Source organism: Acomys minous (genome assembly GCF_964271855.1).
Source record: "Acomys minous genome assembly, chromosome: 3".
Classification (NCBI taxonomy): Eukaryota; Metazoa; Chordata; class Mammalia; order Rodentia; family Muridae; genus Acomys; species Acomys minous.
The window spans coordinates 142,396,041-142,423,405 of NC_140485.1; the positions used below are offsets into that span (position 1 = coordinate 142,396,041).

General features: G+C 48.7%; 1 protein-coding gene across 1 annotated transcript in view; it reads right to left on the reverse strand.

Moving 5' to 3' along the window:
• PDE10A (phosphodiesterase 10A) overlaps positions 1 to 25,912 on the reverse strand; it is a 422,490-nt gene extending 396,578 nt beyond the window's left edge. Inside the window, exon 1 of the mRNA XM_084777845.1 lies at positions 25,529 to 25,912. Coding sequence (XP_084633971.1) covers positions 25,529 to 25,634 — 106 coding nt within the window. The 5' untranslated portion in view covers positions 25,635 to 25,912. The remainder of the gene's footprint in view (positions 1 to 25,528) is intronic.
• Between the last annotated feature and the right edge of the window lie 1,453 nt (positions 25,913 to 27,365).

Below are 27,365 nucleotides of genomic sequence, written 5' to 3' on the forward strand. Positions count from 1 at the left end.
CTGGCACGTTTCACACAGGTCTCACCTATAAGCTTTGGTCCCCTTGGGTGTCACTATTAGGAAATAGGGGATAGCTGGTAGGGGGCACAAAAGAAAGATCTCCAGTCATTGAAGGCATGCCCCTAAAAGTAATTATGGCTCCTCAGTCTCTTCCTCTTTCTGTCCTTTGGTTCCTGTCCAGGGGGGGGTTGCTCCACCACATCGTCCCGCACAGGTCCCAAGTCATACGGCCAATCGATTGGAAACCAAAACCTCTGACGCTGCAGGATGAAATCGATATTTTCACTCTATAAGATGATTACCTCGGGTATTCCGTTATAGTATCAGAATGGTGACCAACATACCATCTTGGATTACAACTCACAGTCCTGGCTAGGCGGGGCCACTTGCTGCAACCCTCAGATCTGTAGTTAGTATCATAGTGTCGGTCGGTTTAAATTAGCCATATGCTATGAGGGGCTTAGAGGCTGTTGTGGGAAACTGGACACCTCTCACAAACTCCCAGGCTCCGCAGTGCTGCGCGAGCATATGGAGCCACTGCTGGAGGTCAGAGCTGCCTGGCCAATGTGATGTCCGTGGGAGCATGTGCCTGGGCTTCTGGCTCTCCACAGGGTGAGGAGCTGGGATGCAAAGATGCCTTTGGTGTGGGCAGATTGAGGTGCTTCCCACCCCTGCACCCTGGAACAGAAAGAGACACTCCCTTCCTCCAGCTCAAAGGGGAAGGAAAAAAACACAGACAGACACACAGACCGACAGACCGACCGACAGACAGGCAAGCTTTATCACTGGCTTGAGTTAGCTTTAGCCATCTTACCCTTCCTTCACAGCCACCCCCTGCAGCTTGCAAGCTGAGCCACCTGTACAGGCCAAGGCTCATCTCTGAACACCAACCTTACCCAAAGTGGTGTCTTAAAAAGGAAGGAGGTGGTAACAGAGGCAGCGTGGGCTACACGAGAGAGGCAGAGTTACAAATGGCGCTATCTCCTCAGCCACACACCTGAAGGGCTCCTTGCTCTTGTAAAATGGAACTTTTCTCACTGGCCCGGCTATGACATTGCATGGCTATTTTTGGAAAGACAATATCGCAAGTTTTTTTCCTTTTATCCAAAGTGTTAATGTATTGATTTGAGGCCTATCTCAAGGTGAAGCATGACTCTCCCTAGTTTTGGAGATCCTGTGGATCCTTGTGAGTTTGTGGGTTTTCGCTGTGTGTGCTATGCACACAGTGCGTGGTGTGCTGATCCTGTACAACCTGCGCTGCTTCCTGAGGTCAGATCAGCGTCCTCTACGCATAGCCCCCAAGTTCCTGAAAGCTGACATCACAAGATAATGCCAACCTAAGAGCTGAAACCAGAGCCACTGCCCCAAAGCCACCTCCTCAAAGTGACAACGTGAGCAGGACCCTAAGAAACAGCGTGCAGTCAGCAGCCAGGCTGTTCTCAATGGCAGATGTGAGCCGCAGGAAAGGCACAGGCTTGGGCACTGACAGTGGACTGTGCTGGTTCCTGCATTCTGGGATATGAAATGGTTCCTGGTCAGGTTTAAATCCCAAGCTTTCTTTGGTCCCTGAAGACATGGTAGTCTTGAAAGCCAAGATTTATATAGACAGAAAGGAGGCATCTAACCTGGGGTTGCTTCTCGCTTACTAAAAAAAATAGTACCAGGAGGCCAGGGCCTGTGGCTGACTCCCAAATCTCAGACCATGGCTGGGAGGTGGTGTATGGGGCAGAGCCACCTGAGACAGCAACATGGCTCAGCCACCAGGGGGACACTGATGTCATACATGGGCAGCTGCCAGCAGAACTAGCAGTGTGGCCTTTCCCTGGGAGCCTCACAAATAACACTGGAAGAGATCTTTAAAAAAACAAACAAACAAAAAAACCCAGCTCCATTTTCTCAATTTACTACATATCATCAAGAGCTAAAAGTGATGTGATTAGGGTCTTGGGAGCTTTTAAGGCAGGCATGGCAGCTCACACCTATAATCTCAATCCCTGTGGGGTTTGCCACGAGTTCAAGACAAGCCTGGTCTACATCTCAAGCTATATCCCAAAGAGACCTACGGACCACGGCTCACAAAAGGAAAGGGAAGGAGGGAAGGGAAAAGAAAAGAAGGAAGGAAGGAAGGAAGGAAGGGCAAAAGAGACACAGAAAAGAAGGAAGGAGAGAAAGAAAAGCTTTAGTTGGTATAAAAATAATCTGGATTTTTAAAAAAGTATCATACACGGGAGCTAGAGGGATAGCTCAATTGTTAAGAGCACGTACACACACATACTTTCAACCTCAGTTTTGAAACACCCATGCTAGGGCTGAGATGCAAATATTTCTGTCACAATAAAATCTCCAGCGTTTTCTTTTCTTTTCCCAAGAGACACAGAAAACTAGGAAGAGGTTGGAAGCCACAGCCTTCAGCTCCAGTCTCGACAGAATGGTGCTGAGCACCGAGACCACAGCAGCCCACCCAGCCAAGATGAGGCCCTCTGCTGGAGGGCCAGGGACCCACCGGGGGATGGGTAAGTCTGCCCTGCCCCTCGGCCCTTGTGCCACGGAAACTTCCAGTAAGCTCGTGTGCCACTCATCATCCTTCACATGACTCCTTCCTGCTGCTATCTTTCCCTCCCATTCCCTTGACCACTTATTTTTATAAGAACAGTGACCATGGTGTTGCCCCCCGGCCCCCGCCCACATCAGTACTCTGGCATCTTGTTGACAGATTGTTAAACTAGGACACCTGAAAGTAGACTTTGTGGCCACGAGGCAATTGCTGCGTAGTTAGTTACTAAGCCGCACACAGGTGCAGACAATGGATTTGATTCTACACACCAAGCCAGATGTCTGCCTACTACACAGAGGGCATCCGGGAGAGACCGAGAACCAACTACCTGAGTCCAGAACAGTAGGGGTTGGTATTTCTAAGGCAATGGTTTTCAACCTTTGGGTTGCAACCCATTTTCTTGGGAGGGGGCAGTCTAAAGACCCTTTCACTGGAGTCACATAGCAGACATCCTGCACATCAGATGTTTACATTACGATTCACAACAGTAGAAAAATTAGTTATGAATTAGAAACTTAAAAATATAATTTCATGATTGGAGGTCACCACAGCATAAGAAATTGTATTAAAGGGTCACAGGATTAGGAAAGTTGAGGACCACTGTTCCAAGGCACCAAGAGGAAAGAGACAACTGCCAATGTTGTCATCAAAGACCTGGGCTCCCTCCATCCCTTTGTCCCACAATCCTCTTGACTTTACCTTCATCCTAGATGCCCCTGGATGAAAAACTGAGCACGTTGGAAGGCTGCGCACGATCATTCCTTCTCCAGGGAGTTAAAGGTTTCCAAGAGCAGGTTTCTGCCGCCTCTATACCTCAAGGAGGCAGGAAGGCTCCTGTTTTCAAAGTTCCGTGCTGGAGGTAATTAAGGGAGAAGCTGTTGGGAAGGACTCGCTCATTCACCAAGCCAGGTTTTGCTACTCAGCAAATCTCAGCCAGCAGGCAGCCCGCCCACAGCACATGGGTCCCTCCGGCCAGTTCTAATCTGCCCCACATCTCTACCAGGCTCTCTTTGCTGGCCCAGGCCAGGCCCATCTGGGCGGCAAGACTGAGAAAGTTACTGAGTTCCTGGCTTCTCCTAGCTGATGGGGCTGCACCGTGTCAGGCCAAGTGTTCATCGTGGCCTGACATTGAAGGTCATGCTCTCTGAGTGGGGTTGCCGCGGAGGAAAGGGTGAAAATACACATAACATTTGGCAGTGTTCTGGTTCCTACCCCATCTCTTTGAGTTTTTGGCTTCCTTGCCTCTCCTCATCTAGGCCTTAGCAATGATCCAAACCATCTCCCTTTGCCCTCCGCCGTCTTCAGCCTCCTTCTCCAAATACTTCCAACTGGGCCATCTAAAAAATGGAACTGGTTAGGACCCTCCTGGCTGCAAACTTCTGCCGCCTCTCCTGCGTGCCAGGTAAGCCCTAGGTCTCAGCCTTGCATAAGTCCCTCATGGTCTCAGTGATCTGAGGTCTGATGACCTCTCTTGTCATGGGACCTTCACACGGGCTGTTCCTTCTTTCTTCAAGGTGTGGATCTCTAATTTAAAAAAAAAAACCCACTCATAGGGACTGGAAAGATAACCGTCGGTGAAGAGCCCTTGTCTCTCTTGAAGAGGACCCAGGTTCAGTTCCCAGCACACACATGGATCACACCATTCCTAAGTCCAGTTCCAGAAGGTCTGAAGACCTCATCTGAGCTCCATGGGCACCAGGCAGGCACATAGTACCCGTGCAGGCAAAACACTCACACACATAAAATAAAAGGGCCCTTCAACTAAATGTGGGAACTACCTTGAACCTCCTGCTTAGACCTGTGGCATGGTTCTGCCTGTTCTACTTCTGTGGGCCTCACTTGGTTTCACAGTATGACTGTATCTAGAGGCAGGAGGACCAGGACTTCCCCGGGACATCGCTCTGTGTTGTGGGAGCACATGACCAGGGCTAAAACAGTAGACAATTCAAACCTCACCATAGGGTCATGGGTGAGTGGGTTCCCAAGATTCTGCAGACAACTAATGCGCCCTTAACTAGCTACAATCCTTGGCTAGATAGCAATTAGTACCCATCCAAGCTCTGTCCCTTCAGAATCTGTTGAAGTGAATGGCATCAGAGGTTGACCAGAAGGCCCAAACCAGCCATGGAGTAGACCGCCCTGCTGTGATCTGGGCTGGAAAGGAGCACATGCTATGGTGAAGCCACCTTCTAACCCCATGGGGCTCCCAGGTGTGTGTGAACATATCTCCCTGACAGCTTCACCTATGTCTCCTCCTAGGCCCCCACGGAGCACCTGTCATTAATGACCGTTACGGCAGTTCCCAGTGCCTCTCTGTAGTCACTACACCAAATTATCCCTCATATGCCTTCACTGGAAGAATTCAAGTCCAGCACCCAGCAAGGCCCATCAGCAAGCCACTTCACACCGGGATTTCCTCATCAATTAAGCCATCACGCCATCTCAGGCACTGTCCCACACTCTGGGAAGATAAAATGCAAAATTTATAAAAGACACAGGCCTGGCCTTGGCCTGTGGGTGCAGAAAGCTTTCCGAGGAAACGAAAACATCTGTAGATTAAACTATAACTCAGAAGGAACTCCTCCATGCGGGCGTTATGGCTGTGTTTGCTGCGGCTTTGTTCAGTGGAGTTTATCTGAGCCCCGCCTCCTGGATGACCCTGGCTTGAAGTTCTGTTCTTTCTTCCCTTCACTTCCGCTCCTTGTGGCTGGAAGCAAAGGCACTGAGGAGACATGGCTCCCCAGGGGCTAGCAGTGGCTTAGGTTCTTCACTACTGCCACATCCTGTCTACTCCCCTTCCCAAAGAGAAGCTGGACCCTGCACTGGCGGGGGTGAGGGTGGGGGGTGGCACCAAGCCAGGTGCTAAATTCTGGGAACCCAGAGGGCAGCCCACAGATGCATTATTCGACAGCCACCACTGGAGCTGAGGAGATGCCTCAGCCAGTGAAAGTGCTCAAGTTGTAAGTAGAAGGAACTGAGTTAGACTCTCTGAAACTAACATTTTTTTTTTAAAAAATGGGTGTGGTACACTTGAATTCCCAGCACTGGGGAGACAGGCGGATCTGTGGGACTCACCCAGTCTGGTCTACTTGCTAACCCCTGGACAAATGAAAGACCCTCAAGACCTAAAGTTGGTGTTGCATAGGAAACAGCAGCCCAGGCAGCCCTCAGCCTCCACATACCTGCACACACAGACAGAAACGCCAGTCAGAGCCATTTACAATGTCCCTCTGCCTCCACCACCCCGCAAGGTTTTATTTCCTGGTTGTTTCCCTTATCCCTTTCAAGGTCCCAGTCACTCGGAGAAACTGAAGGCCACACAGCACTCTTGGAACAACTGCAGGGTAACACTGCCGAGCTAACTCCATGCCAGGCTCTACACCAGCATGGCGGCTCAGGTCAGCTGAAGGATGGGATGAGGTGCAGACATATAGCTTGTCACATCTTGGTTCTGAACCAGCAGCCTGAGGTTCAACGCCTCCGCTCTGGGCTGTTCTTGGCAGACAGCAGCCATATATAATAGTGAAATGTTTGCAATATGTCCTCTGGAGGTCGAAGCCAAGGTGAGGCCATTCCTAAAGAATGTTCAACTCTTTGTCTCCAGCCAATGGATTCCATATTGGCCTGCAGAAAGCTATACTCTCTTGCCGTCGGGTGGAGTCAGGCAGGAGGAGACAAGTGGGAGATGGGGGGAGGATGGAGAGGAAAGGAAAGAGGTCACACCAGAATCCCAGCATGTCTCTCCCTCACTAATGATTTTGTGAAGACATGGGAAAAAATATATATTTGACCATAAAAATAGCCTGGGCCATGTGTCCACTGCCTTCCACATGCCAGTCCTCCATGGCTGTGTGAGAGGCATACCATAGTCACACAGAGATTCTGCAACTCTCTTCGCTGTCTTTAGAGTGTGCATGGCAGTCACCCTAAAATCCAAGGCCCTGGGTAATTTCCCATCTAGACACCTTGGTTTGGGAGGAACTGTGAAGAGCTGTGGTGTGGGTAAGAGGGGGTGGTGATCTGCCCCCATGGAGATGCTCTGGGGATCCCTGGAGTAGGACTCACACACCTCTGTGCACCCTGCAGCCTCTAAAGGGGCCAGGCCCAGGCAGCCACCAACTGAAGCCAGTGAAGGATGCACACCGGGGCTCCGTGCTCCAACCCTCGCAGCAGCTGGACCTGCACAAATGAATGCAGGGGCAACCAGGATGAAATCACTGTTGGTCGCTCTGATGAGAGATGGCCAGTCCCACTGCCCAGAGGAAGCAGAGGCCCCCAAAGTGAAGTGATTTTATAAGTATAACCTTGAGGCAAGACCGACTGCTGTACCCCTACAACCATGCCAGGAGCCCATATGGAAGAATCAAGGACCACAGGAAAGGAAGATAAAAACTTACAAGAAAGATATAGTAGAGGCTAAGAGGCGTACCAAGATCAAATTGATAGGCTGGCAGTTTCTACAAAATAGCTTTCTTGGTACTCAGGGCAAAGTTTTGGAGAATCATACCACAGAAAGGCCCAGGGGAAGGGGACTTGAATAAAATACAAAAGCCTCTGTGACACTCACCCATCAAGAGACTCCAGGACACAGGCAAGAGCATGGGAGAGACGCAGCACAGAAACAGGATACCCTGTGGTCCCTGGTAGAGGGAAAGCACAGACCTCAAGTCAAAGGGCCCTGAATCCCAGACAGGTTAAAATTTCAACTCCACAGTTGGACAAGCCATGTGACTCAGTGCATCACCAAGAACCTGGGTTGCAGTGAGGAGTGGAGGTGGGGCAGTGATAAAGGGCTGCAGGGCACACTGATGGGTTTGCAAAGCAGACACCAGCCTAACAGGTTCACCTAGGAGCAGTCCTGGAGAAACTGGGAACAAGGGCAGAGGAATTGCTGGTGTAGACAGAGAGAGAGTTTTACAGAGAAAGTTCCATCTAGTTCAGGGAGCAAGTGGAATTGTGGGAAAATAGCTGCACAGACTCAAGTCTACTCTGAGCCAAGCATCTGGTGAGAAGTCAGTCACCAGTTCTTCCCATCATCAGAATTATTACCACCAGTATCAAAACCACTACCACCAGCATCATTGTGACCACTATCAACACCACCACCATCATCATTGTCATCATTACCAATACTATCAACAGCACTACCAGCATCACCACCATCACCATCACCACCACCATCACCACCACCACCTCTATCACCACCACCACCATCACCACCACCACCTCCATCACCACCACCACCATCACCACCACCATCACCACCACCATCACCACCACCACCACCACCATCACCACCATCATCACCACCATCACCACCACCACCATCATCACCATCACCACCATCACCACCACCACCACCACCACCACCACCACCATCACCATCAACACCATCACCACCACCATCACCATCACCACCATCACCACCACCACCATCACCACCACCACCACCACCACCACCACCACCACCATCACCATCAACACCATCACCACCACCATCACCACCACCACCACCACCACCATCATCACCACCACCACCATCACCACCACAATCACCACCATCATCCTCGTCCCTGTCACAGTCAACACCACCTCCATTACTATCAAGCATTAACATCTCCATCACCATCATCACCACCACCATCTCTCAATACCATCATCACCATCAGCAATAACGCCTGGGGATCGTACTGTTTTCCGACTGTCGTGCTATGCCTAAGGGTTATCAACCATTATGAGACATGGGCCCAAGTATGAAGCAATGCCGAACTATGTATAGATCTAATTTCTAGGGAGCTGTGCAAGTGAAATTCCACACCCAAGCACTCTAGCTAGGCCTTTGCTTTCTCCCGAGCACACAGAACTGACTGTGCAATGTAAGTAAAATGCTCTGGGACATAGGAGACAGTGGAAGCTCTTTTTGGGAAAATGTCTCTTTATGAAGAATGCATGACCAAGTATACTAAAGAAAGAGGAGATGCTTGCCACAGCAGGAACAGCAAAGAGCAGAAGAAGGGCAGAGTCTGGACAAGGGCAGAATCAGATGGACAGCGGGAGCTATGACCAATGTGAGGGATTTCAAATAAAAGGAATATTTGCCAATCTTAACTCTGAAGGCCAGCCACTCACATGATTAAGAGGGCTTGTTTTAAGTAGGGATAGCACCACTGTGATGAAACATCACGGCCAAAGCAACTTGGGGAGGAAATGATGGTTTGTCTGACCCTTCTGCACCACTGTGGAGAGTGTGTTCTTGTAAACGGTATGCAATCTTTTTTTTTTAATAAGAAAGGGGAGAAAATTATTTGTTTAGCTTACACTTCCATGTCACTGTTCCATCAATGAACAAAGTCAGGACAGGAACTCAAGCAGGGCAGGAACCTGGAGGCAGGAGCTGATGCAGAGGTCATGGAGGGTGCTGCTTGCTGGCTTGCTCCTCATAGCTTGCTCAGCCTGCTTTCCTATAGAACCCAGGACCACCTGCGCAGGAATGACACCACCCACAATGGTCTGGGCCCTCCCCCGTCAGTCACTAATTAAGAAAATTCTCTGCAGCTGGATCATATGGAGGCATTTTTCTCAACTGAGGCTCCCTCCTTTCAGATGACTGTAGCTTGTGTCAACTTGACATAAAACTAGCCAGGACATGGGTATAACAGGAGAGTGTTTTATTTTGTAAGAATCAGTATACAGATTTTTTTTTAATGAAACCAAATGAGGAAACTGGAGTCTTTAAGTAGGAGATGATGAGGACCGAAATCCAACAGCAGCAATAGGACAGGTTTAAGGGATGAAAAGGAGGGAAAAGCGCAACTGCCATGGCTACGGAAGCAAAGCATCCTCCCAAAGGTGGATGACGTGGTGGAGGTGTGGCCGCCTCATAGGGTCTAGGAGGAGAAGCCACACTGAAAGGACACAAGTCCAGCTCTCGCTACAGGGAGTGTGAGCCTCAAGCTGCTGTGCGGGAGGGCTGTGAGCTGGGTAGCTGAGGAAGAACTCTGTTGGGGTGAACCCCGACTAACTTTTTGGGGTTTGCTGCTCCCAGACATGCAGCTGCTTCCCTGAACCCTAACTCAAGACCTTCCCTGTGTGGCCCTGTGTCGGTTACGTTGCTTGGGAAGTCGGATGTGTTTGTGGCTTTAGGCCTGTGCTTGCACCTGGAAGCACATGAAAATAGCGTAGTCACACACGAGCACATGACACGTGGTGACTCTACTGCCTGCCCCTGAGCATGCAGAGCTGCCGGGTCTCACCGGACAGTCCTAAAGCATGTTCCCTGGCCAAGTGACTCACAAGGCATTTCTGAGGGGAGGGCACAATGGAGGTGTGCCTTCCCTGTTCGGGTTTGATAACGGCTATGTACGATGTCCTGTGAGCTGTGGATCCTGCTGCACGAGGCCTGACTGATGGCCTCGGGGAGAGGCATTACTGCGCACCTGCATGCACATCTTCCCTCACCTGACCATGGAACTACAGAGGTGAGACCAGATCTCCCAAGGAGATCTAAGGCATTGGCTGTTCGTGAGGCCTCATCTCAAAACCAAAGTGGGGGGTTGGAAGGTTGGGGACATGGGGACACAATGTCTGCAGAAATGTGGATATGCTCCGCCAAGCTGTGCTCCGAGGCAGAAGTTTTAAAAACCCCAGGGTCACTGTGGGTCATTTCCCCAGGAACTGGTCTCCTGCACACTTGCCAGGAGGTGCCTCAGAATGAGGGGCTTGGTTCACTATTACCCTCCTCCGTCTCTCCTCTGCACTCATGCCCTTTGCCCTCCCTCTCCTTGGGATCTGCTCGATGTTCTTGCATTTGTAGCTGTTATCCAGCCCTGGATGCTGGACAGCAGGTGCAAAGAATGAGGGAAGGAGGGAGGACCATACGCCCAAAGGACAGTCTTTCTCTGTTTCCCTGGAGCCATTTGTCTTGTTTTGTTGTTGTTGTTGTTGTTGTTGTTGTTTTGTTTTGTTTTGTTTTCACTCAGACTTTATTCCAAAAGAGATTACATACAGTTTATAAGAACATACACAACAGCAGTAGAAGAATTACGGTTATCGATAAATAAATGAGGGAAAACCCAGGAGGACACAGCAAAAACACAAGGTGAAACTGAATGAGAGGGCAACACTCTACACGCTCCACCAAATCCTCCATGTTTTTCAAAACAAAACTGTGACTGCCATGCTTTTGAAAGCGGTTGAGAAGAGGGGGCCGCCATCACTAGGGGTGCAAACTTTTGTTGTGTCCTGAGGGTCCTCCTCGTCCCCAGAGAGACCCTGAGCTTCAACCTGGGCCTGTGTCGCAAGCCACAGTTGCTGTGATAAGGAAGGTTGACATTAAACAAACAGATAAATAAACCAATAGAAGTGTTTCGCCATTGAAAAAAAAATTGAAAGTCACTGATACTAGCCTTTCACTCTAAAAGGTGATAAGTATTTTATAAGTAAATACGTCAAGGGGGTAATAATTTAAATGAAGGTAGTGGGTGTCATGGAAACGGGGGGGCAGGGGCGAGGGGGCAGGACAATGGTCCCAAGCATTATCTTGGATGGTAGGTATTTGTCTTCAAATTCTTGAACCAGCACCCTCCATGCTCCTGTGAGGCTGCCCGGTGATGCTTGGCTACTGTCTTCTGGGGCCTCCATGTTGCTGTGAGACCCACTGATGGCCTGCCTGCCCCCGACTCTCTGCATGTGTGCTCATTCCTGTATTCTCTACAGTGTGGGCGAGCAGGCCCCTCCTTCTGTACACAGTCGCTTCCCTGGCCTCACAGCTGCATTCTTGAGTAGAAAATTCACTGACTTTCCCCAAGAGCTAAACACACGAGTGCTGAACACACTGTGAGAAGTTTGTGTGGTGCTGAGCAGTGAGCGCTCCAGGCAGAGAGACTACAGGATGAAGAGGAGGCACAAGACACCGGTTAACCCCAAAATGACCGGAAGTAGCACAGAACGGCTGAGCTCGACCTGAGGTCTGTGGCAATGCTTCCACCCAGGAGAGCTCTGTCTTCTAAACATAACCTCTGCAGAACAGGAAGAGACAACTTGGGACAGGCAGAACGCCAGCTCGGCACTGTGTGGGACGCCCAGCGTGCGCCTGCACAAACCAGCCCTAACCAACCCAAATGCATCGATTGAGTCCTGTGAAATACCTCGCCCATGCCCTCTGGCCTGTGACAGGTGGAGCCATCCTCACTCATGACTCATGGCAAGCCAAAACTGCTCCTCCAGGCCGGCCACAGCCAACCCTCCCTTCACAGGAGACCCCCTACCGAAAACAGATTTCTAAAAGAAGCCCCAGATACATCAAGGAATGTGACCTTCTTGGAGACAGCGAGGAGCAGAACCAGACGTGTGCAGAGCAGCCAGATAGGGCAAGGAGGAAATATATTTCTGCATACAAATTCTTGAATCCCAGTCCAGTGGCCATGGTGATATGGAGAGGCTTAGCACGTCTAACCCGGGGTCCCTGCTGATGAGGCACCTTAAGGATGATTAGCAGATGACAGTGAAACGTCCCATGGCTGTATCCAAAGGAATTAGAAAGCCACTTGATTAAAATCCCATCTCCAACATCTGCTCCTGATTAAAAAGAAAGGCCTGAGGCCAGGAGCATACAGGGCCTTTCAGACCCCACCAGGAGATAGGAAATGCAACCCTAAAACCATCTGAAGGTTTAAGGCACCTGGCTGCCGTGGGATCTGGTCTCACTTAAGAGCTGTACCTTAATGCCAATCACCTGCCTCTGCTCAAAAGCCACCACCATGACAAATGGGGACATTGAGATGCAACCCCGTGAAATCTTTATCACTCTTACTATGTCCTGGCATCCTGGGAGCATTGGGCAATGCCATAGGCTGAGGAGGAGCGGACCAGTATACAAACTACAGTATTAGCTACCTGAGGAACATGAGAAAAATAATCTAAGTAACAAATACAAATGTCAGATGACATCAGTAGGGTGGGCAAGCACAAAGCCAGCATTAGATATTTTAGCCAAGATCCTAGAGTGAGAACAAGGCAGTTAGGGGAGCCTGACCACGCACGGAAAGCAGCCTCTCAGCTTCCACTTTCCAGGCTACATCATAACGACGCGTTTGTACTCACGCATACGGCCCTGTGTCTGCCTGGTCCGGAATGCTGTATTACCATGGGGAGATACATTGGCCGTTTAATCAGAAGGCCATACTGTATTTAGGTGAGAAGTACATACATCTTTTCTGCAAGTTTGAGGTTGTTTCAAAATGTAATTCTGTTTATTAAAATAGTCATAAAAGTCTACTGCTTAAAAGTTTTGAAAGGACTGGTGGATGGCTGTGAGGGTAGAGGAGCTTGCATCCAAAACTAATCCAGGCCTGAGCTTGATCCTGGGAGCCCGCACAGGAGAAGAGAACTGACTCCCCAAAACTGGCTTTCCCACAGGTACCATAAGAAGTATGCACACATGGGCTGGAGAGATGGCTCAGCAGTTAAGAGCACTGCCTGCTCTTCTGGAGGTCCTGAGTTCAATTCCCAGCAACCACAGGGTGGCTCACAACCATCTATAGTGAGATCTGATGCCCTCTTTTGGCCTGCAGGTGTACATGCAGAGAGAGCACTCATAGACACAAAATAAATAAATGAATTATTTTTAAAGCACACACACACACACACACACACACACACACACACACACACGGGGTGGGGGAGAATAAACAAATTTAACTTTAAAAAGAATATGAATGTCTCCAACTATTATGGGCTGGTCTTAAGAAAGAGATGATAACTAAAGACAGACTGAAGAAGTAGAAAATACCTATTTGGAGAAACTTTTGGAATATTACTAAATGGCATAAAAGACATTTTTATTATATATGATATTTTTAAATGTTTATCTGTTGTATTGAGGGTTTTTTTTTTAAGATTTATTTATTATGTGTAGCGTTCTACCTGCATGTATGCCTGCAGGCCACAAGAGGGCACCAGATCACATTATAGGTGGTTATGAGTCACCATGTGGTTGCCAGGAATTGAACTCAGGACCTCAGTGCTCTTAACCTCTGAGCCATCTCTCTAGCTCTGTACTGAGCTTTTATTTAAAAATGAATAATATTTAAATTGATTTTTTAAAAATTTACCTTCAAAAGCATCAGAGAGACTGGCTGGCGTCCACAGGGTCACCAGAAGGAACTCCCAGGGAACCTGTCTGACAAAGGGGCTCAAACCTGCTTACAGAGCTTAAAACTGCACGTGAGGAATAGCACACAAAGAACATGTGACTCTCAGCACTGCAAGTGGTCCATGACCCAAAGTATCCAAGTCCCAGAGGAATGGGCTCCCTTCTAGAAACATCTACACGGCTTCAGATGGGTCCCATAAGATTGTATGTTCGCTGCTGGTACATTTTTATCTTCCTACAGAGACTGGAAGTTCCTAAGAGCTGGGAAAACCGAGTCCTGCCCGTCCCCCTCTTTTGTGAGACGTTGTGGTTGAGTGACAATGGGGTTTTTGTTGCCTTTTCTGTCTCTCTTCCAAAGTCAGCCCCAAGTTGTTTGTTGTGCTTTGACAGTTAAAGAACCAAATTTTACAGATATTTGCTCTTGAAGATGGGGCAGAGGAGGCAAAACAAGAGTGATTTGTTGCTTCTCACTTTTAAAAAGGAGATTAGGGGGCTGGGGAGATGGGCCAGCAAGTAAGAACTCATATGATTCTTACAGTAGGCCCAGATTTGGTTCTCAGCACCTGTTATGTGGCTCACAGCCACCTGGTACTCTTCTCAAGGGGATATGATGCCCTCTTCTGGTTTCCATAGGTACTGCATTGATGTACAAAAACCCACACATTCACACACACACACACATACACAAACACACAGAGGCATATTTATTAAAGAATATAATAAATAAAGGCCTTTTTTAATCATCAAAAGAAATAAATTGGAAAAGTTAGCGCCAGGCCAGGGAGCTAGTGCAGCACAGAGGCCTGCAGCGGTGTAGAACACTCCCAGAGATGATTTGGGTTTGGTTCTGCAAACTGGCACGCAGGCAGCCACCTGCTTTCATTTACCGCTCTCATTTTTGTGCCTCTGCCTCTGATGTGCGCCGGTCAGGTTTCACTCTTGATGGGAGAAAAACTAAAGGACTATATGTACTTCTCCGCGTTTCCCAGTTTAATTTAAACACGCTGAACTATTAAATAAGAAGTGACACCTCGGCCTACAGCAATCAAGGCGGAAATAATAGATGCCACAGTCCAGCCTCCTGGAGTGTGAGGGGGTGGGAAGAAAAGCTACACTCTGCAAGCCCCAAAGAATCTCACTCAAAGAAAAATAAGACATAATTATTCCCCAAGCACATTGGAATAAAGATTGTGAATTAGGTGTGAAAAGTTTTTGAGAGTATAAAATTGATGTTAGAGAGAAGAGTGTGCCCCTCGCTCTGTGAGGACATGGGGGACATTCTGTACTGAACGCTGGGAAGCAGGGACTCCAGTTACTGCTGGGGACTGGCACCTGAGGCCTCGCGGGGACTAAGCTTTGTGGCACACTTGTCTCTGCCTGGACGAAGCACCCATGTGTTCCCGCCTTCTCTGTCCCACTCATCTTTTCCCTTGTGTGTCCCACCCCTCCGCGTATTTGTAGGGCACCTACCCTGGTGCTCATCCTAGGAAGATTGACTGGACAGAGCCCTGGCTGTGTTTGTCTGTGTTTTCAGTGCCTCTGGGAAGTCCAAGCCCAGACAAGAGAGACACCATCTGATGGCAGGCACCAACACCAGGCTCTGTCGTCCACACAGGAAGCTGAAGACTTCCTGTGCCAGGGTGCCAGGACCTTTATGGTGCTTTAAAACACAAGCCTTGCTGGGGAGATGGCTCAGTGGTTAAGAGCACCGCCTGTTCTTCCAAAGGCCCGGAGTTCAATTCCCAGCAACTACATGTTGGTTCTCAACCATCTATAATGAGCTCTGATGCCCTCTTCTGCAGATAAAGCACTCACATACAATAAATAAAACACAAGCCTTAACCAAACAAGATTTGTCTCAACTTACTTATTAATTTTTTGCCAAGAAGCCACCACAATTCTGCCATTGCTGTATCTCAACTGTGACAATAATATCTGAAAAAATTTATCTAGCCCACAACTCTGTATAGTGAAATGGGGTAGGGACTGTTACTTTTTGAAATTACTATAAAATTGTTGTTCGTACATTTTGGTGTTAAACAGCACAGCCCATCTCCCCCTCCCCTTCCTAACACTCCCCTCCCCTTGTGCCTTCTCCCCCCACCTTTTCCCTCCTCTTCTTTCCACCCTATTCAGTGTTTCAAAATACAGTTAAGATAAATTGACTTCATGACCCACAAATAGGTTGCTACCCAGAATTTGAAAACACTGATTGAGACCAATTCAAAATGTTCTGCAGCCAAGGTCTCGAAGGATTCCCTAGTCTATTGTTTGAATGAAGGGAGGGGGGGGGGGACTTCACTAAACCGGTTAAACTCTAGCAATGCATCTATTAAGTGAAGTTTGATTTTTTTTAACTGAAAATTGATGGTATATTCCCTATTGCCTGGCTCTGAGGAGGCTGTAAATACAGATGTGCCACTGAGGGAGGAACAGATGTGCCACTGGGGAAGAACAGGTGTGACACTGGGGAAGAACAGGTGTGACACTGGGGAAGAACAGGTGTGCCACTGGGGAAGAACAGGTGTGACACTGAGGAAGAACAGGTGTGGCACTGAGGGAAGAGCAGGTGTGACACTGAGGGAAGAATAGATGTGACACTGGGGAAGAACAGGTGTGCCTCTAGGGAAGAACAGGTGTGCCACTGGGGAAGAACAGATGTGACACTGAGGGAAGAGCAGGTGTAACATTGGGAAGAACAGGTGTGCCACTGGGGGAAGAGCAGGTGTGACACTGGGGAAGAACAGGTGTGACACTGAGGAAGAACAGGTGTGGCACTGAGGGAAGAGCAGGTGTGACACTGAGGGAAGAATAGATGTGACACTGGGGAAGAACAGGTGTGCCTCTAGGGAAGAACAGGTGTGCCACTGGGGAAGAGCAGGTGTGACACTGGGGAAGAACAGGTGTGCCACTGGGGAAGAGCAGGTGTGACACTGGGGGAGAACAGGTGTGACACTGGGGAAGAACAGGTGTGCCTCTAGGGAAGAACAGGTGTGCCACTGGGGAAGAATAGATGTGCCACTGGGGAAGAACAGGTGTGCCACTGGGGGAAAAACAAGTGTGCCACTGAGAGAACATCAGGTGTGACACTGGGGGAAGAGCAGGTGTGATACTGGGGGAAGAGCAGGTGTGCCACTGGGGAAGAACAGGTGTGACACTGAGGGAAGAACAGATGTGACACTGGGGAAGAACAGGTGTGACACTGAGGGAAGAACAGATGTGACACTGGGGAAGAACAGGTGTGACACTGGGGGAAGAGCAAGTGTGACACTGGGGGAAGAGCAGGTGTGACACTGGTAGGGCCCAAGGCCTACCTGGATAAACTGGGCAAGATAAAATGTGCGTGTGCAGGTGTGTGTACATATGTGTGCACATCTGTGCCCAGGCCAGAGACAACACTGTGTGCCATTCGCCCTGGTTTTTGAGGCAGTGTAGTTCATAAGCATGGTGCTCTCAGATTAGGCTAAGCAGGGTAGCCACTGAGCCATAGTGATTTCTCTGTGTCCATGTCCCCAGGGAGGGTATCACAGTGTGCACCAGAGTTCCCAGCTTTCTAAAGAAGGGATAGGAATCACCTGAGTCATTCCTCAGGCCCAGCGACAGCCGTAGCAGCTTTGACCCTGGGATACAGTGACATGGTCTTACCTTGAAGTTAGTTGGGGAGTTTGTTGTTGTTGCTGCTGCTGCTGCTGCTGCTGTTTTAGGGGAGGGGGCTGTCTGTGTTTTGTAATTCATATTCTTTGATAAGCGGGAAATGTTTTTCTTCAATAACATGTTTGCTTAACAATTTTAAATTGACTGTCCTGTAAACCAGCCACCACCTGAAATAAAATGATTTTCTCTCACATGTATGTTTGTGTATGTGTCTGTACTGCTGTGTGTGTGTGAATATGTGCATTGGTGTAAGCTCCTATGGGTGCCAGAGGACTACACCAAATGCCCTCCTGTACCGCATTCTAGCCCATTCCTTTGAGACAAGGTCTCTCACTAAACCTATCCCTCATGGTTTGGAGCGGGCCAGTGAGCCCCAACAATTCCCATATTTCTACGTGCCTCATGGTGCTGGGGTAATGGGCACACACAGTCGGAGACAGCTTTGCACATGCCTGCCAGGGATCTAAGCTCAGGGCCTCGTGCCTGAGTCAGTCTGCTCAACTATTAAATGATTACTAAGCAAGGTTGCAAGACAGGGCACAGCCACACTGTGCTCAGCACTGTCTCTCTGAGGTCATGACGGCCTGACTGACATCTCAGTTGTGCCTGTGCCTCTACTGCACTAATTCCAGACAATCACAGTGATCCTAGAAACCAAATAGGTAAGACGCTGGACAGGAACTGGACGAGGTGGGCTTAAGGGTTAATATTAGCCAGAGATAGTTGTACATTAAAGTAACACATTGTCAGACACATACGGATGTTTTTCCTGTGTGTTACGGCAAACTTTTCTATTCAATACACATTTAGACATTTATTGCAGGGCTAAAACAGACTCTCTATTCTTTAAAGTAACATTTACATGGGCATAATTGTTACTATTTTATCATTTAAAATGCAAAGTTCTATTATTATTATTATTATTATTATTATTATTATTATTATTATTATTATTATTATTAAGACCAAAACACTGAAATCTCTTGGGCCCTACATGAAACTGGAAAGTGACAATATCCAGTAACCTTTGCTGAAATCCCAAGTCACCAGGTGAGAGACAGAAGCTCAGATCTGACTGAGATTGAGTGCCCCAGTTGACTTCAAGTGAAGGAAAAATGTAGCACACATGCAGATTAAGGTTGGGGCCTTGCTGATACTTTCAGGAGAGAAAGGACCTTCAACAGCATAATCTTATATAGCCAGGAGATCATCAAACCCTTGCCTGTATTTCCAAAGGTATTCCAGGACCCGCGTCTTCGAGGATTTGTGGGTGCGGTGCTTGTGAACACCTACCCCAGCGACCTAGATAGGACCGCACTGATTCTGTCGGAAAAGCTTGGTCAAAGACATTTAAGAATTTGTTCTGAGTTACCCAAGTCCCTGGGGTCCAACCAGGGTCACCTCTCATACGACACAACAGTGAACACGTAGCAGATGGCGTCACTCCTGCACTCTGAGGCCCTCATCGGCCACCTGCTAGCCAGGGTCCATCTGTACTTTACCTCCTCATATCTACAGCAACCGAAACCCTAGGTGTTGACACCAAGGAGCCTCTGGAGCTCCAACTGTCAGCCTATGGCTCCAAACAAGGAGAGCTGCTTCCTGTGGTGCACTGCTATAAAAACTAGGGTGACCGGAAGTCCCCCAAATCATCACAGCCCCTATCACTTAGTATGAGATTTATCACATAAGAGTTGGGGAGGGGGTGACATAAAGTCACACTTGTCCCTTTCGGCTCTACATCACAGTTGGCCTAGGTTAGCCACAAAGGGGACCAGCAGATGGCTGTCATCGTGCATCAATGTGTGAGCACCCCCAAAGAGACAGACAGAAATAAAAGTCACAGCAGCAGGGAAGACAAAGGAATTGACCTCTCTTGACTAAACGGGGCTTTCCTGGGCAGAGATTCCTAACCGGGGAGGGTCCTCTCTAAGAAGACATACATTTGCCCAGGCAGTGTCACCTAAGCCCCTCCTTACCTCCAGCCTCGGAGACAGGCCTGTCCCCTTCCCAGCAGTCCCAGAGCTTTAGAATTATCAACAACACAAGTATCAAATGCAACAGGGTCACACTCTATGAAGCAGGGAGGGACAGCCGCTGTATTTGTCAACCAAAATCATGTGTGCTGACACCTATTAAGGAAAATAAAATCTAGCTCATTATAAGCTTCTTTACCCAAATTGAAAAACTCTGAGGTGTGTAAATCTCATCTGGGACTTTTATCAGGAACAAAATCTGCCAATGATGATTTAGACATAACCAGGTGTGGTAGCACACTACTATAATCCCAGCACTTAAGAGGTAGAGGGGAGAGCGGAGGGTAGCAAGTTCAAGATCATCCTCAGCTACGTAGGAAATTTAAGGCCAGCCTGAGCTACAATGAGACCCTGCCCCGGTTTTCTTTCCATTTCTGTGATAAACACCATGACCAAAAGCAACTTGCAGAGGAAAGGGTTTATCTCTCCTTACAAATTACAGTGGACTGTAAGGGGCACCATGGCAGGAACCCAAGGCAGGAGCCTGAAGGCAGGGATGGATGCAGAGGCCATGGAGGAGTGCTGCTTACAGGCTCAATCCCATGGCCTGCTCTGCCTGCTTTTTATATAACTCAAGGGTGACACTGTCACAGTGAACTGGACCCTCCCACACTAATCATTAATCAAGAAAATACCGCACAGTCTTGCCTATAGGTCAATTTCATGGGGGCGTTTTCCCAACTGAGATTCCCTCTTCTCAGATGACCCTAGCTTGTGTCAAGGAAAAATAAAAGGCATGGACCCTATCTCAAGCAAAGAAAAAAACATCAGACAAATAATTTTTTAAAATTTTTTGGTTAATAGAGTACCTCTTATTTTCTCTGGGTCCCCCGCCTATGGGAGAGCACCTCCTGATTTAGGTTGCATCTCCCCTGATCCTGTTTAATTCTCTCTGGAAATGTCATGACAAACTCCCTCAAAATATTCTTTATTAATCCCCCAGGATCTTCTCCACCTAATCAAGTTAACAGTGTAATCAACAATCAGCATTAACCATCACAGCAATGGTCCAGCATCTACCTAAGAAAATAGGCGAAGAGCATCTCGTGGTCTACAGAACCCTTTGCGGGGGCTGGAGAGATGACCAGCTGCTAAGAGCTCTAAGGGATCCTGTAGCTGACCCAGGGTGCTTTCCCACACAGTCACAGAGACTCCCAGCATCCAAAAGGTGGCTCCCAGCTTTCCAGTAAGGCCAGCTCCAGGGGCTCTGATGCCCTCTCTGTCCTCCAAGGGCATTGCACGCACATGACGCACAAACATACATGTGGGCAAAAACTCAAACACATTAAAAAAAAATCATTAAGAAATTATTTGTAGATGTAATCTCTTCTCAGTAAAGACTTTACAGTTTGAACATTTTATCCACTCGTTTGAGGGACTGTTTGCCTTGTACCCTAATTCTGACACCACAGGTGGGGCAAGTCTGAGTGAACTGGCCTTCCAGGGATCACATCTTTGACCTACTTTCTATAGCCAGGACTCTAAAACATATAAATTTATATAGCCATTCTCCGCTTGCTTATTGCATTATTTATTAAGGTGAAGTGCTATTATCTTAAATACTATTCAATAAAGGCTTAATTAAATCAGCTGTGGGCTACTGCACCATGGGATAGAACGCAGACAAATTTTTTGAAACAAAGGTCAGGCTAAAGAAATAGATCACTTGCTGCTCCTGCAGAGGACCTGGGTTCAGCTTCCAGCACCCACAATAGCAGCTCACAATTGTCTGTAACTCCAGTTCTGGGGGCTCTGAGGCTTTCTTCTGACCTCTGCAGGCACCAAGCATGCATATTGTGGGTACGTATACACACAAGCAAAACACTCAAATTCATAAAACAAGTCAATCTTTAAAAAAAAAAAAATAAGAAAACAATGTAGATCTGCATATGCTGATAAATTCCAAAACACAAGCAAGTGAATAAAATGGAGTGAAGGAGAAAAGTGGGGAAGGTGCCCACATTTAAATAAGACAGACTTGTACGGTATAGGGTACCCTACCACATGACCTTTGGCTACATTAATGTGGTTGGCCTGACGACAAGGTTGGAGGAGGGAGTACTGTGCATCTCTGCGCATCCTTCTGTGCTGGTCACTGTGACTGCTATCTCATACTCATCAGGGAAGAAATGAGAAGTAGAAGTGCTCATGACTGGATTTTTTGTTGAATGGTTGAACAGTTCTTTATTAAGCGTGTGCCTCCAGCTAAGCAGGTGAAGATAATTTCTGCTTACCTGAGGAGCAAAGTTCCCTTTGTATTATTCAGTCTGGCCACTGAAGGGCTAGAAGGCAGCGCTGTTACGTAACCCTCCTATTTGTTCCCTGGAGGGGAGGGGCAGCTGTCAGGAGAGCGCTGAGGATCTTAAACTCCTGGGTTGCCATAGAGTAGACTGTGGGTCAAAAGATGGCTTCCAGGATGCTCAGAGCTGGTCTGTCCTGCGCCCACCTCTCAGAGGGCTCCTCGTCGGTTTCTCTATCCCTTACCAAAGAGACCTACCAGCAAGGTTGTCTAACTCAAGATCTGATTTCACAGATGGGGGCGTGGAGAAGGGGGACAGAGGGTGCCTTTAATCTTTCAGATAAAAGTAATTTGTATTAAAAGCTCAGGGGCAGAGTCAAGCCCAAGAGCGGAGACTCAGTCTCCATCCCATCCCATTCTACACCTTGTTCTTTCCCCCTAAACTCACCACCTTCCTACGCCATCTTTGACACTCCTGATGACAGCCTCCTCTATGGTGTGTAGCCAAAGAAACCAACACAAGCACTAAAACACCTGAAAAACTCTGTCCCCTAACTGTATAACATGCGTGCTTTTATAGTTTTGTCATTGACATAATTTCCTTCTTCCAAGGTTCATGCCTATTTTTAATGTCAATGATCATGAGCCAAAAGAAGGCGTTAGATCCCTTGGGACTGGAGTTACAGTTATAAGCTGTAATGTGGGTGCTGGGAATTGAACCCAGATCCTTTGGAAGATTATCCAGTGCTCTTAACCTCTAAGCCAACTCTCCAGCACCTATGACCATGATTTTATAGATACATATATACATGTTCATAGATTAAAAAAAAAAAAAAGAACCTCAATAGACACCTCAATAAATGTTCGGGCAAATCTGTGATGGCTTGCCTCACTTCCCCATATAACCGGTTATTAAGATAGATTCACCAAGGATAGCGAGGAGGCCAAATCACCCATGTGGGTACCCAGGGACGCAGCAGGACTCTAACTTCATGTTCCTAGGAAATCTCCAAGAAGTAGGCATCTGCACGGGACCTGGACCCCACACCTGCTAGAGGCTGGAGGCAGGGGGTGGGAAGCACACATGGCGTGCACTCTAGGTAAAGACAACTGAAGGAACAGTAGGGTTTTGTTCTGAAATCCCAAGGCCCCGAGCCACTCTTCCCTTACAAGGCTGTCTATTTCAGACTTCATGTTTGAGATGTTGATAATATCATCTTGAAACTAGTGAGTTTCACTAAAATCCAACATTCTACTGCTTCAGTTTATACATACTTATATTTTCCAGGGTCGGGATGAACAAACACATAGCTTTTCCATTCAATGCAAGTTCAGAAAAGCCCTCAGGGGTCAAGGTCAGCCATCAATCTGGCCTAGATTCCAACAGGAACACAGCAAAAACAGCATGGAGTCTGCAAAGTGGGACACTAACCTCTCACCCACACGCAAGGACCACGTGACACTCAAACCCTGTACCCACAGGTACGCTTCCCCATTTGCCAAAGCAATAGTCATACACACATATGGCCATAGTGTACACACAGACAGGTCTTACCTCTCTTGGCCTGCATCATGGCTTAGATGCCACACTCTCCATTTCCCAAGCAAAAGTAGCCACAACCTGGGAGTTGAGTGTCCACACCCTTAAAGGTTTCTTGAGCTCAGTACCTGTAGATACTCTTCTGACTCACCAAGTACAAAGGTCACAGCAAAGTCTTTAAGTTTCATAAGTTTGAAAAAAAAAAAAAAAGCAAAGTGTTCTGAAATTATGATAATCTCTGAATGCAGTGAGCATAGCATGGCAGCATGGAGTCACTCCCCTACTACCGTGGGAAAACACCAACCGTTCAAATATCAGCAACTACCTACACACCCAACAGAATTAATGTGAGCGATGCGGTGGCTTGTCCTGAGCAACAACCCGTCAAAAAGTGCACAGTCCTTAGAGCCCGCCTCTTCTGTGGCAGCTGGGCAGGATGGATTAGCTTCCACTAACTCTCAAATGCAGCGGGCAGAGGGAGCCACACCCAGACCCTTGGTTTCTCAATGCTATGGAGCCTGGTGAAAGGTTCTGAGCGCGCCCAGAGCTCCGCGTCCTCTGAGAGGAGGACACCTATGTACACAATGTTTGTTGCCCATTGTGACTTTCAGTAACTTTCTGTAGAGCCCACAACATCTGGGAAACTGGGAGCATGGGCTCCCTACAGCAAAGGTTGTTGTTTTATTCTATTTACACACACACACACACACACACACACACACACACACACAAAAGAAATGTTTGTCAAAACATGATTCTTGTTTCTTTTCTTAGAACTGCATTCATTAATAATGAAAGTAACATAACAAATACCCCAGGGGTTATCACCATAATAGTGAGGTCACTTCCCATAGACTTCTTTAGTTCTTGCCTAAGAGCAAAGCTAGGTCGAAAGCAACACTGCGCCATGTAGAGTTGATAAATCAGCCGGATTCCATAGCAGTATGGCATCATTCCTTTACTACAATGGAAAAACACCAACCATTCAAATATCAGCAACATCTAAAGTTCCTACCAACTACCTACACACCCAACAAAATTAATGTAAGCAATGCTGAGGCTTGTCCTACAGTCGCAACTGAGCGACAAACCGTCAAAAAGTGCACAGTCATTAGAGCCCACCTCTTCCGTGGCAGCTGGGCAGGATCAATCAACTTCCACTAACTCTCAAATGCAGCGGGCAGAGGGAGCCACATCCCAACCCTCAGTTTCTCAATGCTACAGAGCCTTGCAAAGGGTTCTGAGCGCGCCCAGAGCTCCACATCCTCTGAGAGGGGGACTTTGTAACTCCATGTCCATTGTGACATCAAAGGAGATGGACCAAGGACTCCATCTTGGAGACGTCAGGCATCTATCTGATGCTCTGTCTCTGGCAAGCCTGCCTCCATCAAGACCATGGGGCTGACTGCAGGGAAGAAAGCAGGCAGGCAGAGCCGCTCTTCAAACCTGCCCACCCACCTGGGTCCCATCAGCCCTGTGAGTCTTCACACCAGCTGATCTTCTACAGCTTACCCAACAATAAAGCCTCATCAGCCCTCTTCTCCTTTTCCCCACAACCCAGGAAAGGCCTGACTGCATCATTTGGGCCTCCTTTTAAGCAAATCCAGAATGCTTTCAGTGAAATCAAAGGTGCCTGTCTAGGTTGCCTTTGCGTGGAAGTCGGAGGCTCCAACTATCACTTTTGTTTCATAGGGAAATTTTCCATCTTCACTTTTTTCTCTGGTATCATTCCAGGCAGAGACGAACCCAAATGCTCTCCTTCTCCATCTCCCCTTGAAATGAAAATGTACCACTCCATCTGCTCAACCCTCACCTCCAACTTCAGGAGGACCCAAGGCCCTGCCCGTGCAGAGGATGAAGATTCCTCATGACGCAGCAGCCCTCAACATCCCTGGATTGGAGAAGCATGGGAGAAGACAGGGGCCCTCCCTGCTGTCCTCATCGGCAACAGGCACCAGGGGCCGGCTAGCACCAGCATCCCTCCCTCCAGGCAGAGCCCTGCACCCAGGCACCAACACAGGCCACATATCCACTGAATAGGGTCTTCACCTAGGTGCACAGACGACAAGGCGAGCAGGGAGGGGAAATGGCCAGCATCCTCAGTCCGGCCCTTCCTGGCCCCTCCTGCCTCCTTCACTTGCCACCCAGCCTCTTTCTCAGTGTGCTCTTAAGTTCGCAGGGATCCGGGTCTCTAGCACTGGCCTAGTCAGCTCCTCTCCACCCCACCCCCAATTTCCCATCTGTGGGTAAGTCTACCCAGTTGCTCTGAAGACTGGGGCATTCCTGTGGAGCATCTCGGCTCCAAAGCTCTCCGCATGTGCTCAGTCCTCTGTCTCCTCCCCCTCCCCCCTACCTGGCTCCTCGCTGCTGCCCCCAAACCAGGCAGTGGGTTCCTCCTCTGGGAGCTGGGGTTCTCCTCCACCTCCTCCGCCCTCGAGGGCTTTGCGCTTCTTCGACATCTCTGCCCAGGGCCTGGGGTTTGGGGTTTTTTTTCTTTCCCCTCCCCCTGGCCCTCCCCTCTCGGAGAGGAGAGTGAAGGTGGGGTTAGGTGCAGAGGAAAGGGGTGGGGAGACGAGGCCAGGGAGGGAAATGGCCAGAAACTGCTACCGAAAGGCAGGAAGGGATCCGGAAGGCAGGCAGAGGAGGCAGGGACCTGTGCGGAGCCCCCAGGAGTGCTCCCAACAGTGTGGCCCTCCTCTCTCTCTCTCTCTCTCTCTCTCTCTCTCTCTCTCTCTCTCTCCCTCTCCCTCTCTCCCTCTCTCCTTCCTCTTTTTCCTTCTACTCCTTCTACTAAAATGGGGAGCTGAGAGGAGAAATCAAAACCCAAGAAAAGGGACCCCTCAGATACTTCAGAGGTCTCCTACTAAGGTGGCAGGGGGCCTGGGTGGGGTCTCTCCCTCTCTCTCTCTCTCTCTCTCTCTCTCTCTCTCTCTCTCTTCCTCTCTGCACTCCTGGTCCTGCCAGGCTATGAGGAGCCTGCCTGTGGCTGTGGGGGAGACAGCCACACTCAGAGTGTGAGGTGTCTGGTCTGAATGTTTGGGATATGGTTTCAATGCATTGCCAAATAAAATAAAATAAATGCTACAAAAGGCAACAGAGATGCTTTTAGACACTAGGGATTCAGGACCCCCTCCTTCCTTGTGGCATCATGTGATATCTTGCAAAAGAGACTGGGCTGGGGTAACGAGGAGAGGCAGGGATAGCCAATGCAGGGACGTCAGTCCCTACCGAGGACCAGAGGCCCTTCTCTGTGCCACCTCCAGAAGCACCTGCAAGTCTGGCTAGGCAGCCCAGCCGCTGCGGTATGCAGCTGGGGAGCAGTCTGCTCTGTAACTTGCAGCTCCGCAACTCCAAGAGCCCTGAGTGATGAGCCCCAGGCTGTCGCTTGTCATGGGGTTGGCTAAAGGCTCTCCTACCTCCCCTGCAAAGCTTTGCGGAGCTGGCCACAAAACTCCAGTGCTTATCGCTTGCACTCCTGGCCCCATTCACCCGGTCACGTCCACAAATACTGACCCATAGCTCACGAGCACATTTTCTTACTCTGGAAAGCTTGCAGGCAAATAAGTTTTCTTTTCTTTCTCTTTTTCTTTCTTTCTCTGTTCTTCCTTTCTTTTCATCCCCCTTTGGACCCTCAGTGGTTAATGATAGATTTTAAAAAATTATCAACTTACCCGCCAAAGTATGCTCCAGTACAAAACTCCTCTCGGCTTCATTTCCAGATCACAAATTCAAAGCGGGCTGTGCAGATAAGTCTCTGGGAAAGGTGGGTGCAGAGCTTCTCAAAACAAGTTGCCGAACCCGGGTGGCCCAAGTTCAGGACCTGTTCAAGATGCTCACATGCAGCAGTCGTATTCCAAGGGCTCCGGGGAGTAGGAGTTTCCGCGCTGGTCATCTCGCAAAAGGGGAAGACAACTCTAATAAGGCAGGAGTGATGCTACCCTCTCCCGCCTGCCTTTCTGGGGTCCTTGGGAGAGCAGCTAGGAGCTCCCTAGACACCAATGAAGACTGGTCCATCTCAGCCCAGCCTCTCGTGACGGAAGCAACTTTAGACCCACACACCTAGAAGTAGAGTGTGTTACGAGTGTGCGTGTGTGTGCACACGCATGTGTGTGCGTGCGTATGCGAGTGTACAACCCGTGTGCCCGGGCCCGTGTGCACTTGACATGGGGGCAGGGGTGCGTGTGCTCTGA